This window comes from Dromaius novaehollandiae, chromosome 9 (genome assembly GCF_036370855.1).
Source record: "Dromaius novaehollandiae isolate bDroNov1 chromosome 9, bDroNov1.hap1, whole genome shotgun sequence".
NCBI lineage: Eukaryota > Metazoa > Chordata > Aves > Casuariiformes > Dromaiidae > Dromaius > Dromaius novaehollandiae.
This window is the reverse complement of record NC_088106.1, coordinates 11642988-11660635: the sequence shown is the minus strand read 5'-3', so window position 1 is coordinate 11660635 and position 17648 is coordinate 11642988. Positions and strand designations below refer to the sequence as shown.

At 41.1% G+C, this 17648-nt stretch overlaps 1 protein-coding gene across 6 annotated transcripts in view; it reads right to left on the bottom strand.

The window, feature by feature from the left end:
- SENP5 (SUMO specific peptidase 5) overlaps positions 1-17648 on the bottom strand; it is a 65369-nt gene that overhangs the window by 9592 nt on the left and 38129 nt on the right. For 4 of the 6 annotated variants that reach the window (XM_064516671.1, XM_064516675.1, XM_064516669.1 and 1 more), the window contains 7 exons: positions 12052-13633; positions 8508-8613; positions 8209-8356; positions 7510-7557; positions 5491-5568; positions 2789-2926; positions 998-1081 (listed from right to left, as the gene is read on the bottom strand). In XM_064516671.1, the coding sequence (XP_064372741.1) occupies positions 998-1081; positions 2789-2926; positions 5491-5568; positions 7510-7557; positions 8209-8356; positions 8508-8613; positions 12052-13009 (1560 nt within the window). In that variant the 5' untranslated portion in view covers positions 13010-13633. Of the gene's footprint in view, positions 1-997; positions 1082-2788; positions 2927-5490; positions 5569-7509; positions 7558-8208; positions 8357-8507; positions 8614-12051; positions 13634-14594; positions 14858-17648 lie in introns of those variants that run through there. The other 2 variants (XM_064516672.1, XM_064516673.1) reach the window with 2 other exon arrangements.

The window sequence follows — 17648 nt, the reverse complement described above, 5'->3', positions numbered from 1 at the left end:
GTCACACAGGCCTAGAAGATTATTCTCAGCATCCATGCTACTGGCAGTGGCTTTCCTCTCCCAGCCACACCAAAGGATCTCAGAAACAGAGGGCAGCATGCTGTCAGGCAGCAAGACTGAGTGAGGCAACCTCAAATGGTAACTTGCAACCTTCTTAACTTCTTCAAATGTGCTCAGTCTTGATATGCAGCACTAAAAAGCCCCACTCACTAGTGCTACTATGTCTCTAGCACTCAAATGGGAAAATTAATTGTCCTCAGCTCCCAGGTCTTTCACTTGACGAAATGGAAGAGGACAAACTGACTACATAGGGTGTGCATGAGCGTGCAGGGAAATCATTTCATCACTGTACCAGCACCTAAAAATAATCTTGTGCAAGCAGGGAGCTGTTGGGAGTGTGTTTAGTGTGCAATGACCTGTTTTATATCTTTGAAACCATTATGGGAGGGTTACGCAAATCACAGATTCCCTCATTTGCACTACATACAAGTTGTTCCCTTTTATTGCTGCCAGACTTTGTTTACTTGTGATCAAAATGTGCCACAGACAGCCCGGGAGACCAAAGCCCTCTATCCACAGAGAATATAAATACAGGCAGTAACAGCATCAGCCTGTTCGCTCCCTCAACAAATCCCACCCATTTGGCATGATTTGGGACAGTCCCTTCTGGAGAAGTCAGGAAGCTGAGTCTCCAGCTCATTCAGTCCTTGACCTTGTGCCAACACAGGCAACAGCTACAGGTTTTGCTGCATGGGTATTTAACTGACTAGACATTAGGCTAAGATCACCAAGTCACTTACAGAAAGTGTTAAAGACCTGATGGGAGCTAAATGAGCAGAGTAGTAATTAGCTTGTGTAGCCACTTGTGTAGCTCCTATCACGCTCCCTACAGTCAGTATAAAATAATTTCTTATTTGTAAAAATATGTGGGTGTAGAAACAGTGTCCTAAAGTCTCCCAGAAGGTCCAACTGCAGGGCTCCAGGTGCTGGCATTTACCTTTGTCACAGCAGTCTGCCAACCCTGAAGAAACTCAGGGCGATTCTTCTCTTTTGCTTCAGTCAGCAGATACTTTCTAATGTTCTTTAAAAGGAGATTAAAAAGGAACAATATTATTCACCAGTTAAAGTACAGGAGAAAGACACTGACACCCTCTTTGGCATCCTTTTGACGATAAGGATGAATTTCAGGTGAGTGTTAAGTATAAGGAGCTAAGCTCAGGTCTAGAGGCAAGGACATAACTCTGATGGGTACCGCACCTTCTACCATCAAAGCTCATCTTGATCTTCCAAGGGAGCTTTAACACTTCTCATTCCCACTGCACACTGGTATATTTAATACTAGACTAGATGCAGCACTAAGACAGAGTGATTGTGCTCTTGGATATGGAGAGACACTACACGGTCCACCACATGTTTTTTCCTGACTCATTCACCTGACACCAAAGCCCTTACATTCAAGATAATAGCATTTTCAGTTTGAATCTCAATACAAAAAAGCTTTCCATTCAGCAGCTAATCAAAAAAGCTCCAGGGAGCATTTTAGTGACATACAGGGAAAAAAAAAAAACTTTCACAAGTGAAGGGAAGAAGAGAAGAAAGGAAGGTAAACGAACCTCTGGTCCTGAGTTAAGCAAATCCTTCTACTTTTACGTAAGCAGGTTGGTGTTTAATAGTATAGTTTAAACACACATTCCAGCACACTAACATTCACCTTAGCTCTACACCTCACAGTGGAGTTCTGTATATTGATCCCCTCACCCCCAGAAAAGGCAGGAATAAGAGTCTCACATTTGTGAGACAACCAAGGGCAAATCCCTTGCCCAGAGACGGATGGCATAGGCCACACTGCAAAACTGCAGGAGAGTCTGTAGCACTGCTGAGAGGGACCCCTGGTTTACGCAGCAAGTTCAGAAGCTAGAGAGCACAAGGCCACTCCGTCGTTCAAACATCAGCTCCAACTTCAGTAAATGCCAGCAGGGAACAAGCATCTCCATTCAGATGTCCTAGCTGTAAGCTCTCCTGGGTACAATAATTACTACTCTGCTGTAAACCAACAGCTACACATACTTAAAAGTAGAGGGCTGCTGCATCAAGCAGGCAATTAAGTTGACAAAATTAGCCTTTCTAAGAGGGTCATTATGATTTGCTAGTCCCAGCAAAAGCTTCCTGACTGCTCTTTACCAGAAAGACTGATGCTTTAACTCCAATATTCAGGTAACAGCTTCAAAAGGTTGCTGGGTTATAATCAGGGGTACACGCCCCAACTCAGTGTGGACAGGAAAAAGGCAATGCATTATAATAGCATAGTAGCAGGTAAAGCATCCTGGGCAGCACTATAGCCTCTTCAGTCCTGTTCTCTTCGCCAGGCACCCTCCCCCAGAAAGGACGAAGATTCATCATTTCCTAAAGACAGAAGTCCGCTAGTGTTTTAAGAGCTGCTTTTGCTCTCCTTCTCACTAGTCTGCTTCCCTATGTCACTATGCTTTGAGACCCTGCTTTTTGTGGGAGTGACAAGACAGAGCAACATAAGGTGTGTCATTAACATGGCCAGGCTACTTAGGCAATAGGCAATCTGTCCTCAACTCCCAGGTCTGGTATGGATTCACTCTATGACCCTCTAGGTCCATCCGTCAGACTCCTCCTTAGCAGGACAAGTTAATTCTTGTTTCGTACATGGCAGGACAACAGCAAGACACACTGCATTTAAAGTTTATCCTTAAACTGACAGAGGGGTTTTGTTCATTTTTAAGAAACCAGTTCAAAATTTGCAAACAGCCGTCACTCTTACCTCTACACAAAACTTAAAATGAATGCCTTGGGAATCATAAAATGAAATAATTCGATTGGGGATGTTCACAGTAATGAGGGACCAGTGGACTTCCAGGTGAATAGGAATCAACAAGAGAGCCTTTTTGAAAAAGTCCACCTGGCAAGAAGAACAACATACATTAGAAACAATTCCACAGGCAGGACACAGGAAAGCATGAGACAAGTTGCACATAAGTCTTCTCTCTACCAATCCCTAACTGAAGTCGTCTTTTTCACCCTCCACTCCTCTAAAACATTCTTTGTGTTTCGCTCACACAAAGCTCATTAGCAGGCATAAACATGCAGTTATGGTCTGTAAAGCACCTAAGGAGCATTGTACAGTACCAGAGTTAGCAACCACTGTATTTGCAGCAAAGCCTGCTCACGTTACACTTGAAAGTCTGTGGTGAAGTGGGACTTGCTTTCAGTAATGCTGGTAATACAACCTGGACTCGAGTTAGGTCAGTTACATGTCTTTTGTAATGACATTCCTGCAGTATAAACACCACTGATTTTTATCAGATTTGCATCATGCATAGTGACAGATTAAGCAGTTCTGATTAAAAAATACCCCACAAAAACGGCAAGTTGTTGCAGTTTTCTGACTCCCTCTGCTGTAACATGGGCTATGTCACTGTCAGAGGAGCACCAACAAGGAGTGCAAGATGCTTTGGTAAGCAAGGGAAGGGAGACAGGCGAGGACAGCAAAGAGATTCATGCTTTGTTAAATTTAATCTTGTAGCAGACAAGGGAGGTTCTGAAATACAAAACAAACAGGATCAGACAACGCCCCTGGTGTCTGTGCAGATGAGCTCCTTTACACTTTGGCCCTGGCTTATGACTAGCTTCCTTCCATAACCTTCTTTCTCATAGTCACTCTCTAAACAGAGATCTTATTGCTGGGGTTTCAGTGGTACAGAAACAGGACACTGAAATACAGGAGCTCATCCTATGAAAAGATTCCTGTGCTGCCTTTTTTAAGCACTATGAAATCTGAACAGAGCATAATTGCTGCAGTACTGGTACAAGACAGGTCATTTGCAAGAAAGAAAAGTACTCTTGCTGAGTAACAACAAGAAACAAAGCATGAAAAGGTCTGAGCATTCACAGCAGTTATCAGCGGAGCCTTGCTCATGATACTATTTTGATTGCCACAGGCACCTGCTATGCCTCCTCCCACCTGCAGAAACTGCCTCCTGACCAGATTACAGCACACTCAGTACACAACAATCCATCATGCTCAAGCAGGAGAAGCAGGGCAATGTCAGACAGCGGCAAGCCCAGCCCACAGAGAAAAACTGAAATAAGACAAATGAACTACATTGATGCAGTCTGATGTGCAGCAACAGCAGAGCCAAGCTAAACTCAAGGGTCCTCATGTGACTCCAGCTTTGGGTTTGCTGCAGGGGTCCAAACCTTTAGCAGAAAAATGGAAACAGGCAGCCAAAAGATGGAAGTGTCTTAACTAAGGCCTGATGTACAGAAACGACTGTGGCAGCCTACAGTCACTTCACCTAGGCAGCGCTGAGTCAGCTAGCCAACATGACAGTGAATCAGAGTAGGAGTGCCGACCTGATCAGCGGCCAGGGCAGATATGAACAGTAGGTGTGATACCACTTCAGCTAGATGCACAAGAACGCATCCCTCTGGGCTCTATCCCAAAAGAGCATAATGCATTTACAGACCCTCGTAAAATACTCGCGTTTAAAAGGGAGAAACAAGGTCCCCTTAATTGCATGCTGCAGGAGGAAGCAGTCTACCTGCATCTTCCCATGGAAATGGCTTAGAGATTGCTCTAGAGATTTTTCAGGAATTTACATAACTGTCCTGTTCTCATCTGGGCACTCCTCAGCAGCAACACGAACACGGATTCTGCTTTCAGAAAGCAGAGAAAATGGCTTTCTTTTTTAAATCCAGCAGTAACAAGCACCAATAAAATATGCTTTGATTTAGCGTCTCTTTAAAGAGATTTTAATAAATTATATGAATAGATTTTATATTTGGATATTGAGTTCATCTCTAGCATTTCACAGATGTGTGCTATTTAAGTGCTTCTGCAAAAAGATCATACATTCAGATGTGATTCTTGATTAGTGTCTCATCTCCCATATTAGAAAGGCCAAATGTTCACAGTAAAAAAAAGTGCTCTTTGTATTAGCTGCCCCAGTAAAATATCACAAGCCATGATGCAGCATGGGTTCTGGAAAGCAAGGTGAATTTTGTCCTTTTCATGCAAACAACAGTTTGGCTTACTCACGAGTGCTCTAATATCTGCTCTCTAGTATCTGTACATGTTACTCAGCAGTAATAATTTGATTTTATCAAATGGCTCCAGTCCAAGATAAAAGGCAGCAGGATTAAGCCTGCTCTCCTGTAGACTAGTGGACTGGGCACTGTCAGCAGCAGTAAGAGACAGTTCTGGCAGCTAAATAAACAGCTTGCATGAACACCCCCAAAGAGTTAACCTACCACCGAAGATATAGCCATTCGCAAAATACATTTTCAGAATATAATCATACTAACTTGAACAGTATCACTGTGCTGTTTTTTTTAAACCACACCCAACTTTGCATAGCTCCTAACCTCAACCTTTGCATACAACACATCGTACTCAATTTCAAGTTAGTGGTTCAACCCAGCCCAAAAGAATCAGAGTATTGACTACATGGAGTTAAAGGATACCTTTTTAGTCCATCGTTTTACCCCATTATATCCTTTGGTTACGAGCTGTCTATGAAAAAAGCTGTTAAAGAAATGAACCTAAAAAAAGAGAGAGAGGAGGAATGAGCACAGAAATCTTCATGCATTGTCATTGCCTCATTAAAAGTTGTTTTGTATAAATTATCCTTGGGGAGAGGGAGTATTTGATGCAGGTTTAGAAACAGAACCCCGATAAGGACAAACGACACTACAGATGCTTTACCAAGCCCAAACTTTTGCTGTTCTTTAGAGAATTCATACAGCAAGCCTTGCTGCCCCATAACATGTGATGTAAATCACTGCAGCATTTATATGTACACTTTATCTCCAGGCATATCATATCTAATCTTTTGTTGAGGGTAGGCTGGGGAGAAGAACACCAGAATAAGGAGTTGCAACTTCTGTTTTTCTCTCCTTTCCAGAGAGTAAGAAAGATATCATTGGACAGGGGAAGGAGGGGTGGTAGAGAAGGGAATAACTTCTGCTTTCAGTTGCTAGAAGCTCTGAGACTCAAAAATTATTTTTTTTTGATCAAAAAAGTTATGAGATTTAATCCAACATGATCATTTGTATTCAACTGCCATAGCCAGCTCGAGACTTCAGACAAAAGCAATATTCTGTTAGTTAAAAGCATTTTTAAGTTATACCACATCTGTTCTGCCAGTAACTAAAAACCTACATTTATGGCAAGAGACTGTAGACTTATATTAAAAAAAATTATTTAGCTCCAGGTTAACACTATTATCCCCTGTGCTTAGCTTCTTGCAATTACAGGAACAGATTAACACAAATGCAAACCTGCAACATCTGTTTTTCATATTTCTGCTAGAGCAGAGGTGGTAGAAAGCTTGAGTTATTACTTGGAAAAAAAGTTAAGAGAATTCAGCATCTGAAAATGCAAGCTAACACCCACTAGCTATGCCAACAGACTTCAAAACCACATTCTGGGGTACTAGCACTACAGCTCCCAGGAGGATTTCAGTTATGCACTATGAAAAAAAGCAGGCACAAGCAAACAGATACAATTTCCAATACCTCAACCCTAGTTCACACTCAGGAAGCACACAGAATATTAATGAAGAATCACCATCAACACCAGTCAAAGCAACAATGCGCTTTCTTCTGAGCTTGAAGATTTTAAGTGTTACATTCTGCAGAGCTGATCTAAAAATGGCTTTGCTTGGTTCTTCCTTTGTGGCCTCACCTGAAAATTATTCAGCTTTACTAGTAAACAGATGGTTCTTTATAATTGCCACTGTTACAAGTGCAAGTCACAGAAGGTGGGGTGGATTTATCTATTTAAGTGTCCTATGTACTACCATCAGCAGTTAGAGACATTGCAATTAGAAAGCAGTTAGCATTCTGTTGAGGATGCACAAACCTGAATAAAGTCCTGCACAGTCAGCACTGCCGAGGAACCAAGCAGCTATGTGTTAATTCTCATTCACTGGACAGGCAGCTGTAGCTGTTTGAGCTGTTACTATTGCTGCCCTGCAGCTGGCGGGGGGCAAGTGGCATGTGTGCGTGGATCAGACACTACCATTCATGGCCTGTCATCACAGCAGAAATCCATCTTCAGGGGAAATTTCATCTAAGGTTGGACTGTGAACCAGGGCACGGATAAAGTGCTTTAGGAGCAGGTATGATGGAGACAGAAATCTCTAGTGGAGAGGGGACAGTGGGGTGGACAAAGCAAAGCAGGGCACCTGCCTTCCACAGGTAGGTCAGTAACAGCAGGCTACCACAGAGGCCAGCTGCAGAGCTAATGCAACAATTTCCAGAAACAAGAGCAACAGCACTGAAAAAACTATTTTAGTGCAGTAAGGAAACAAAGTTTGAGCTGCAGATAGCAAAAAGGGTGTCATTTATACTGTAATCAAACCACTTGGCACATCATTTTGATCATTTGCCATCTCATTCTTGTATCCAAAATATTCAGTATTTCACCTTTCCCACTCAGTCTTTCATTAGTTAAATTTGCAAAAAAACAAAAACCCTCACCTTTTCAGGGACTGCATCCATTATGAGTTCACCATACATGTTAATTATCTGTAAGAGTTAGTAGATATTTGAATATGTACAGAATAATTTTGTAGAATTAAAATCACAAGTTTCCATAAAAAGTAGGACTTCTCACACTTAAAACAGTAATAAGGAAGTGAGCAATTATAGTAACATTTTGCTATAGTCTGGAGGACAAGCTCTCTGGAACTAATAACCGCCTGTCAGGAGAGAGACTGTATAACTTGCTGCTTGAAGGCTGCCTCAATTTGAAAGAGTTTAATTCAGTTTAGTTTACTGGTGCATGTCCTGAGCACTGCAACCTTGGTTTTTTTGGCTATGGGCCACAGCCGGCTGCTTCACTCCGCTCGTCTTGTATTCTGCTTTTCTAATAATAAGCTGGGGCGGGGGGGGGGAAGGTACACTTTAATGTATACGGGTAACCATTATTTTCTCAAAATAGTGCATCGTTTTCTCAAAAAGGAAGTGATTTAGTTGTAATACTTCCTGTCTTCCAGACCTGCAATCACTATTATTGCACCTGCCACTGTAAGAGCCCCTCACTGCTTTCTTTTACCTCCCAACTATAAAGTAAGGATAGTCTTTAAGTATAATGCAGCAGCATGTGAGCTACTGATACACTAACATTTAAGAGTTAGAAAGGAGTAAAGAACCACATAAACACCAACCATCGCTAACCTGGTCATTCAGCCAGTTCTGGCCTTCCAGTGTAGCTAAATCATCCATATCTAGCATGTGCTTATTATAGAAGACCCGGAAATTGCAAGTGGAGGATTTTGGATGTTTTTCCCGATACTTCATGATTTCCCTGGTGATAAAAGGTTTTCTAAAACAGGATCGAAGAGGTAGAAAGAAGTCAGTCAGTTTCAAGGACATACCAAACAGACTTCTATCCCGTGACCTGTTCCAGGCGGAGCGTGCATTAGCAATGCAAGCAATTTTTCCTTTACAAAGTCTAGAATGTTACTGCTACACACCTATGGGAGAAATCTTCATTAAAGACTTCTTTTAATCTTCCCATGACATCTTTTTCACAGAGTGGAACTAAACTGCCATATTTCTTCATAACTTCATCTAGGAATCCTTTAAATATACCAGAAAAATTAAATTGCAAACATGTAAAAAAAGCCTCCAAGTTCACTGGACCAATAAAGCAGTCACTTCCACCCAGTACTAGCAGCAAAGCATTCAGCACCCAACCAGACAGCACCACACATGGCAAATATTAAATAAAAGGGGGAGGGGAGTGGAAGAGAGGACAAGAACAGGAAGCCAGGAATCTGATCACTCAGCTTTACAGGAAAAGATCAGACCTCATTCTTGCCATATACAGATTCCTACATCAAACTAATTACACCAGTACTAAGAGGAGGATCCAACCCACTGCCTATTTCAATTAGCCTCTAAAGTAATTCTACTGCAACATGAAAGACCATCACCTTCTGCAACAGTTTTCATTGAGAACCCAATATCTTATCCTTATGGCATGCAGATTTGCTCTCCTCAAATGTACACATCCCCAGTCAGCAGAGTGCGTGCAGCCTGTTCAGCTCCTCAGTTGCCACCATAGCAAGTGGAAAATACAGTAGACTCAGAGCAAGTTTAACTCCTTCACCCTGATATCACAGGGATAGCATCTGAGGTGTCATGGCCAGCCACATCAGCCTGCCATTGTCTCAGAAAGCACTGGGCAACCAAAACACCAAAGATACTAACTGGAAAGTAATGAAGAGACGAATGCTGGAGGGGTTAGAACACACCCTAAGAAATGGATTTCCACACAGATGAAAAGATCAGAACAGTGGAGACACAAATCCCACCCAGGTATCCAAAACCACACTGAGAATGAAAGAATGGAACAACAGGATTTCAACACTTAGAGAACAAGAAAAAAGCCAAAATCTCCAGCTTTCCAAAAATAAATTTTAAAATGCAGCAAGAGACATGTGTTCTATATACAGAAATAAAGCTGGATCCCAGAACAGAGTCCAGATAAATTGTTCTAATCCAAATTCCAGTACTTCTCTCAGCTCCTGTGTATGATGGCAGAGATATCACTGGATCTTCAGCTCTCTGCTTATTAAGGCTTTAATGATATTGCCTGGAAACTTTCAAGGATAGAGATGGAAAGAAGACAAGAGAAACATCTGACAGAATAAAATGCAAGGAGACAAGAAAAGTAGTGAAGATATAACAAGAAATGCACCTGGATATGACAGAAGCAAGGAAGGATTCAAGAGCAAGATCAGACAACAAGGAAGCATCCATCACTGGAAGATAACCTTCACTGCAACTCTGCCACACTTACCTAACAACTTTTATCCCTTGCATCTTAGTAGACTGACATAAAGGATATTTCACACTCTAGCTACAAGTCTAGATAGAAAATGCATGGGGCTTAGAAGTTTACCTCACTTTTAATACATAAAATTTTAAAAAACTTTTTATTCATACACACACAAGAAGGATTATTCTTGGAGTCACAATCACAGTAGTAAAGCTCTAGAAAGTTTTAGCAGACATCTAACTAGATTTTGACCTCATTTCAGTTGCTGTAACTAAAAAACTCCAGGAGGAGAGTTCAAGTTCAGAAGTTCAGATGTGATGTGCGATCAGACTACCATCACAAACAATCTACCACGGCGTCCCGTTAGATACTTAGTTGTACATTAGAGTGCACTAAATGGTGCAGCCCACTAACATCCAAGTTCGGCTGCTGCAGAGAAGTTCAAAACCCTGAGAGCATCCATAACACTTACGACATCTCCGTCATGCATCTATACTTTTGCCAGGTTAGCACTATCACTTCGCGGTGTGGTTAACTGTTAACACTCCTATACAGGCAAGAACTCATGTACATAGTTATACCAATGTTAAAATGCTTTTGTAGCCCTTCTCTCAGCTAAGACAACTCAGAAGCGCTATGCTATGACCATGAACTATACTTAAGCTGTTAGTTTCTGCGAGCAATGCTGCTGTACTGACATCAATAAGTCTTTCCTAGTAGAGACCTAGCTTCAATCCTCAGAGGGGAATCCTGAAACGGAAGCTGTTCACACCTGTTTTCAAAAGTTAAGTAAGAATTCACTGAAAAAAATCATGAGGGGTTGGAAAGTTAAATGCATTTGCTGGTTGTCATTATAAATATTCCGGGCTTCTTCTTTTTTATTTTTATTTTTTAAGAAGTTATTCAGTAGAAGTATTCCCATGAACAGGAAAAAGCGGGTTTATCAGACCCCAAAACTTTACGCTTTGCCACCCTGATGCAACCTTGGTTCTCTGTTGCAAGAAAGACTACATCCCTTTTTCTGCTGGACAAATTTTAAAACTCCACTGCAGAAACAGCCTGTTTATTGTAGAACACCAGTTTCTTACATAGTGTCAGGTCCTTGCTGGATCATGTAAAGTCAGCCACAGAGCAAACCGTCCCACACTAACTTGCATATATGGATATGGACTGCTAAGTCATCTTGTGCATCCAATTTATCATTCTTTCACACTATGCTTTAGAGAATCAACCATAAAATTCCAGGGACAGGGAAAGGCAGGAGTTCTAAGCAAGGACAAAGTGGAGCAGGGGGGGAGAAAAGAAAAAAACAGCATGTCAAACCTCAAAGTATTTTTTTTGTTTGTTTTAAATTAGATGACACCAGCTTCAGGTTTGTGGGAATCTATAAAGCCAACTTTCCCAAAAGAAGACTTATGTTATCAGAACCCCACTGGACTTGAATGTTATATTAATTAAAGGTACTAGATGACAGCTTACTAATCCTTACTTTAGGTAAGTATCTTGATACACATAAGACAATGACTACAATTTTAACCATATTCATATTAGAGACTATCAAATTATGCACGCCCAGCATTGACTAAAAATCCCAAAGCCTTTTGCTAAACAAGCTCCAGAAGGACAAGTTTTGCCTTTCTTCTTTAAGAAGTCTTATTAGACAATTTTTAAATCTACTTTATCAATAATCATGGAGAAAAATGAGGGTAAAATGACCAGCATCTGGCTATTAAAACGTGAGATAATGGAATCACATGGTTTAGTTTCAGTTTAGGACAGAACAGAAGGTGAGTAAATAAGACTGGAAGACAGTATTAGAACACTAAGGGTTTTCAAAAACCAAGTTAATAGTAGTAATTGTCACCCATTTAAAAAATTGTTTTAACCCCACATCTTCTGAAACCACATGGTAAGGGATATTTAAAATGTCTATCAATAATCCTGTACAAAGCATCCAATTAAATTACATTGTATTATCTAAAAAAATAAGCACATGTACCATTCAACAGTCCCTCAAAAACAGCTTTTCAGCTAAGCATTAACTTGGCCTTCTTTCATGCAACCCTCCTCTTTGCAGTCTCATCTCATTAAGTGTTATGCTAAGCACCTTTCAGAACTCACAATGAGAAACCACTTTAATAAATGAATTAAAGCAACATGTAAACTCGATGACGATGATACATTCAGCAGTTTTCAGGATCTGCTAGAAGCCCTAAGATGTGTAAGAGGTATACCACAAAGCCACGTTGTCAATTGCTCATCAGCCACCCGGGAAGCTTTCTGACTGTTCCTTTTGCCTCCCTTCCGAGTTCCCGATTTTAGTCCTGTGCTTTCTGGTGAAGGCTCCTCAAGAGGACTTTTACAGTAAGGGTGATCTAGTAACTTTGCGCTAAAAATGTCCAGGTTTAAAGAGCCCTCTACTTCCATTTGGCTAGAGCTGTCCTCACTTTGTGCCAGCTCCATGGATAAAGGTCCATTTGCAAAATTATCATTCACATCAGAATCCTGCAAGGAGGATTGTAACAGTATCATTTCATCTACACTCATAACCTGATTTGATTCTGCATCATTTTGACCTGAAATAGCAATTTCTTTTTCTGTCACACAGATGAAAAGGTCAGAGCAATGATCCTCTGCCAGAGCCTCATCTGTCTCCACCTCGTGCAAGGTCTCTGCCTCCAGAGAAGCTCTAGTGTGCAGTTCTGGCTGGGCAGCATCAGCACTGCCATCCTGACGTCTGGATTCTGGCTCCTCAGAACACAGCTCAGTACACGGTAACACATCCTGTGTACAGCAGATCTCAGATGCACATATTTCATTCCCCTCACCTAAAAATTCAGGTGTATTACTGTTCATATCTGATAAGCTGTACTGGTTCCAAAGACAGTTACTTTTAAATTTCCAGTAGGAAAGCCAATTACACAATCCACCTTCAAAGTCCCAATGGAGAGTCTCTTGATGGTCCCTTGTAACCTTCTCCACCTGCCTTGGCTTGATTTTTCTTGATTTGCAGGTTCTGCCTCTTGCTCGAAGTTTGGGGGATTTTATAATTCTGTACCGGAACCTAACCATAGAAAGTTTCTTATGCATCATAAACAAAGATCTCTTTTTTACAGTATGATGGTTAAATTTGGACCTCTTTATAGTTGTCAAGGGGACACAAGTTCCATTCCACTCCCTTTGCAACAGCATTTCCTTTCACAGTTGTTTAAAACTACTAGGACTGTGTTGCCCTCACCATTATTTCTCTCCTCACGATTACACACAAAACCATCTTTCATTACAGGTAAGGCAGCACCATGCAGCATACTACATGAGACATAATGGATATTGACTCAGATGCTATCGAAAACAGCATCAGTTTCTAGTTCTTTGTTCAAGGGATCTTCATGCTGAAAGGATTCATTGTTGAGGGGTTTTTTTACTGCTTCAGCAGATGGGCTTTTGGTTTTACCATAGGGACAGGACCTTCTTGCCCTCAGTATTTTTGCAATGAATGCGCTATGTTCAACAGTAGGTTTTTGATAAGTTTCGGCATTTAGAAGCGCATCAGGAGCCCACCTGCTCTGGAGCTCAAGTGCCTTCCTTCCACACTGGAGTCTCAGATGCAATTTGTTGCAATTTAAGCTCACAATTAGCTGAGCATGTTGTCTTTTCTTCTTAGCTAGGAAAAAATACTTTTGAAAGTGGTATTTCCTGAGCTCCCAAAATCCAGGGGTCCATCTTCTACACTGGGCAAGCAACTGGCTTCTTTTATAAAGAAAGCTTCTTCTATGTTCTTGCATTTTTCTGCTTCATTATGATCTTGAAAAACAGCTGGAAGAATAAAGGAAATGAATTCAGAGTTATCTAAACTGTAACATAATAGCAAAACACTAAAGGCACATTCCTCAGGCAACATGCCTACCTAAAATTCCACCCACCTCCCAAACACAATCCCACATTCCCTAGGACATTCTCGCCCATACCAAGAGGAAAAAACACTGGAACTGCAATAGCTCAGCACATAAGCAGACTCTTTTCTCATTTAGCTTCCCCTGAGGTAGAATAATAAACAGGTAATCCCTACCCAGCCCACCCTCCCTATATCTAATTTTTGACTCTCTGGCCTTGGGTGAAATCTCTCTCAATACCCAGGTCACAAAGCACAGTTAATTAGCTTGTTTCAAAAGGCTTTAAAAAACAAAATATTGAAGTCCAAGCTAGTCAACAAGTGTGTGCAGGCACTCGATTCCATCGGCACAATACAGAGTGAATGCTTGTTCTTGTGCAACAAGGGTTAGCAGACACTATGTTCAGGCACTTGCACAGTTCTTTCACTTAAAGTAACAGCAATTCACATATCGCAACAAGAAATTTTGATGCTCTGTCTGTTCGAAGAATGGCACAGCTTACTCTATGAAATGGTTCCTCTACTGCTTACTCCATAGGACAACACCATAAGCTGCCATTATCGGTGTTTATCATTGCATTAGCATTGCTTTAATGAAGCTACTTTTAAAAACCACTAAAACCCTGCATCTCAAAGCTTGCAATAAGGACCTATCTGACACTTTCCAAGTGTAAGAATTCAAAGCCCGCATAGTAGTATCTGTGCCTGCACAGCAATATCTGTTTGGCCCCACTAGACAGCACACAGTTCATAGACTGGTAGTAGTAACTCAAAGGTATGTACACTACAGATAGATGTGTCAGAAGGAAAAGGAAAAGGCATCATCCACACAGACAAAGGATGTTTCATACAAATTGTCCCAGCCTCACCAAGTACATCACTTACTGTATTTCAAAACGGCTCATACTTTTGCTCATGTTCCGAAGTGACAGTAAGGGTGCTCAAGAAGCTACAGTCCAGTTATTCGTTTGGACTTTGCTCCCTTCCTCTCACTAAAGAATTGTTACTGACTTAAGAACTATTATTACAAGTTTTTCCATAACCACGTTAGTCCCTACATATCATGCTCGAGTCTATCTACAGCTTAAAATAAAGAAGCCTTTAAATGTAAAGAAAACATTAATAACTTGGGCTTTAAAGACAAAAATGAACATTAGGCACCTGACAAAACAGGCATTTTAAAGTCAGACTTCACAAGCTCTTCTGTATTTTTAACTCTACCAGGTTTTACACATAACTAGGAGGTGGCAATTTTTGGAAGGGTGGGGAAAGGAAGAATAGAAGCATGAGGATAAAGAACATCATTTAGCCCTCTGGCAGGTATTCCCTTCATATAGAAAACAGTCAGGAGTACACTACCTACAACTTAGGAAGGAAACACACTATCTTCATTGACAGAGATGTAAAAGACAGTACAGTGTAACAGCGTAAATGCTGCAATGGATTTAGCTCTTTTGTAGGCTTCTGTTCATCACCAGACAGCTTAGTTATCAAGAAATTGGACATGACATTTCATCAAGCTGATTTTCTCATATATTCTCCTATGGCTTTTTATATTATGAACTTTACATGTCTGTCTACTGGGTATTCTACCTGCAAAACATTCTTTGAGCAGACCTAGCTAATATCAGCTAAACTACACTCTTGCTAAGATAGCTTATACCAACCGCACTTGAATTCATATACAACAACAACAACAAAAAACATTTAATGCAATCTATCCTTTCCCACATTCCCTTTTTTCAAACAATCAGATCTGAATCTGGATCGCTTTACAACAGAAGACTCCAAGGAGCAGTTAGTCCAAGTCCTAGGGGCTAAAACAGTTCACTTTTCTAATAGCAGTATTACTTAAAGTGGCAAAAGATAATCCATACACAAATATTTAATTGAAAGTTGCTGCCTGGAGAACTTACTCATCAGTACTACAACAGCATTACTGGTTTTACCTGGCAACACAAATCACCCAGGCAAAAAATGCAGTTTAAAGTGCACTGCAAGAAAAGGAACTGACGTGAGCAATTCAAAACCAAAAATAAAGCAAGCACATACTTTAGAACTAGCAAGAAACCCACCACAGCCTAAAGTTAAAACATAGAGGTAATATCTGGGTCTTTACTAGACTGTAGTCAAGAAAGCCTTGCCTAGCTTTTGCTTCAGTTATAACTGTACCACCTAAAGTTTAAAGACCTGAGGAGAAAGTCACAATTAAGCTCAATACATTGAAATAGGTGAAAAATTGCTGAGGACAATGAATTTGCACCACTAGAAGAGTCATTTGACTAGTATAAGCCATACCTCCACTACACGGTGATGCTGTCAAGACTATACCAGCAAAACCTTTTAAATCCAGGAAAGTCCAAGATGTATACCTTCCAAAGACCATTAAGTGAAAGGAATTTATTGCCATTAGCTCTCATTCTTTCAGCTTTTTTTGGCATATCATCCGCAAATTATTAAATATTAAAGGCATGATCTCTTTTGCACTGGAAACAGACAACCCTGCACAGTTACAGCTCTGCATCAATAGCAACTTCCGGTTATTAAAGCTCTGTACTCAAAGTTTAAAAAAAGAAAAAAAAAACCCAGACACATACATTTGGAAGCCATTCAATGCTTAAATTTTCGGAACTGAAAAAATGATATCCCAAAAGCTCTTGCAAGTTACAGGCAAGCACAACTTTTTGCCAGTTTGAGGTAAAAAAAGTCGCTGAACATCTAAACAAGAGGAAAGTAGGAACAAACTCTCAGAAGGAGAGCTTCTTTAATCCTACACTCAGTAACAAATTCAGTGCAAATACAAGCTATATTTTAGTGAGGGCAATTAACATCACATACTATTTGCAACTTAGATACCTGTTTACAGCTTATGTTACCTTCACTGAAATTAAGCAGTGGAAGAGACGCATCTTCCACCAATTTCAAGCCTGTTAGAGTTTAACCACTAACTTATCTTTGGCACGCCTGTTTATTTTCACTAGTTTTAGAGTCCAGGTTTTGACTCAAAAGCCCAAGAGGAGGAAAGGCAGTCCCAGCCACTGCTGCTAACAGCATTCTAACCAAGGTTTGCAGCCGCCACTTGAAGCACCAGACCACAGGAACCCTTTGTCCCCACACGCACAGAACAAGCCTCAGACAGTCACCACACTGCAACAGCACAGCTCCTCAATACCCAGACCAGAACAAGCAGTACGGGGCCATTTCAGGGTGCCCAGACAGCAGATCAAGAGCCACGTGCAGCTGGTGAGCAATTCAAATACAGTTCACACAGTTTCTGCAAGAACTCAGCAAGTTCCGGACTGCCTTTCCCACTGGAGATCTAAGGCAGGTTCTCAGGGACAGAAGACAAGCAGGAAGGAGAGTGGGCTTGAGGCTGGAGAGCTGGGATACGCTGTGCAAGTGGTGCACCAAACACGGGCTCTGCAGCACGTTGTGAGAGCAGAAGATGGAGCTCCCTGCCCCCACCATGGACTGCAGATTTGGAAAAAGACAGAGCAAGCTGGGGAAGGGTGTCTTGAAACCAGCTCACAGTCAGAATTAAGCTGGTACAGTCAGGAAGTCTGAAACCAGTTAATTAGCACATGCAGAAGTAGTGCAAGTTCGCAGCACTGGGAACTATCTCCTCTTTGCTTCCTTTTCTGACCTGCTTAGAACATTTCCGTGATCTGCTAACCAAGCATTAAGTTTTGACCTAGAGGTGAAAAAGGCCCTGGGGAAACACACTTTAACAAAACACTACATATTAACAAGAGACTCTACAGAAACTGCCAAAGTCCAAAATTATCCATTCACGGGACGGGATAAAACAAAACACAGTATGGAGTTGATGACCTCAGTTATCACAGGCAGCTATTGTAAAGGCTTGAACGCCTACATTTAGGTTGGTCTCTTCTCTTCCTTCAACTACCACTTTTCAGGAACCAACTCAGAATCTCACCC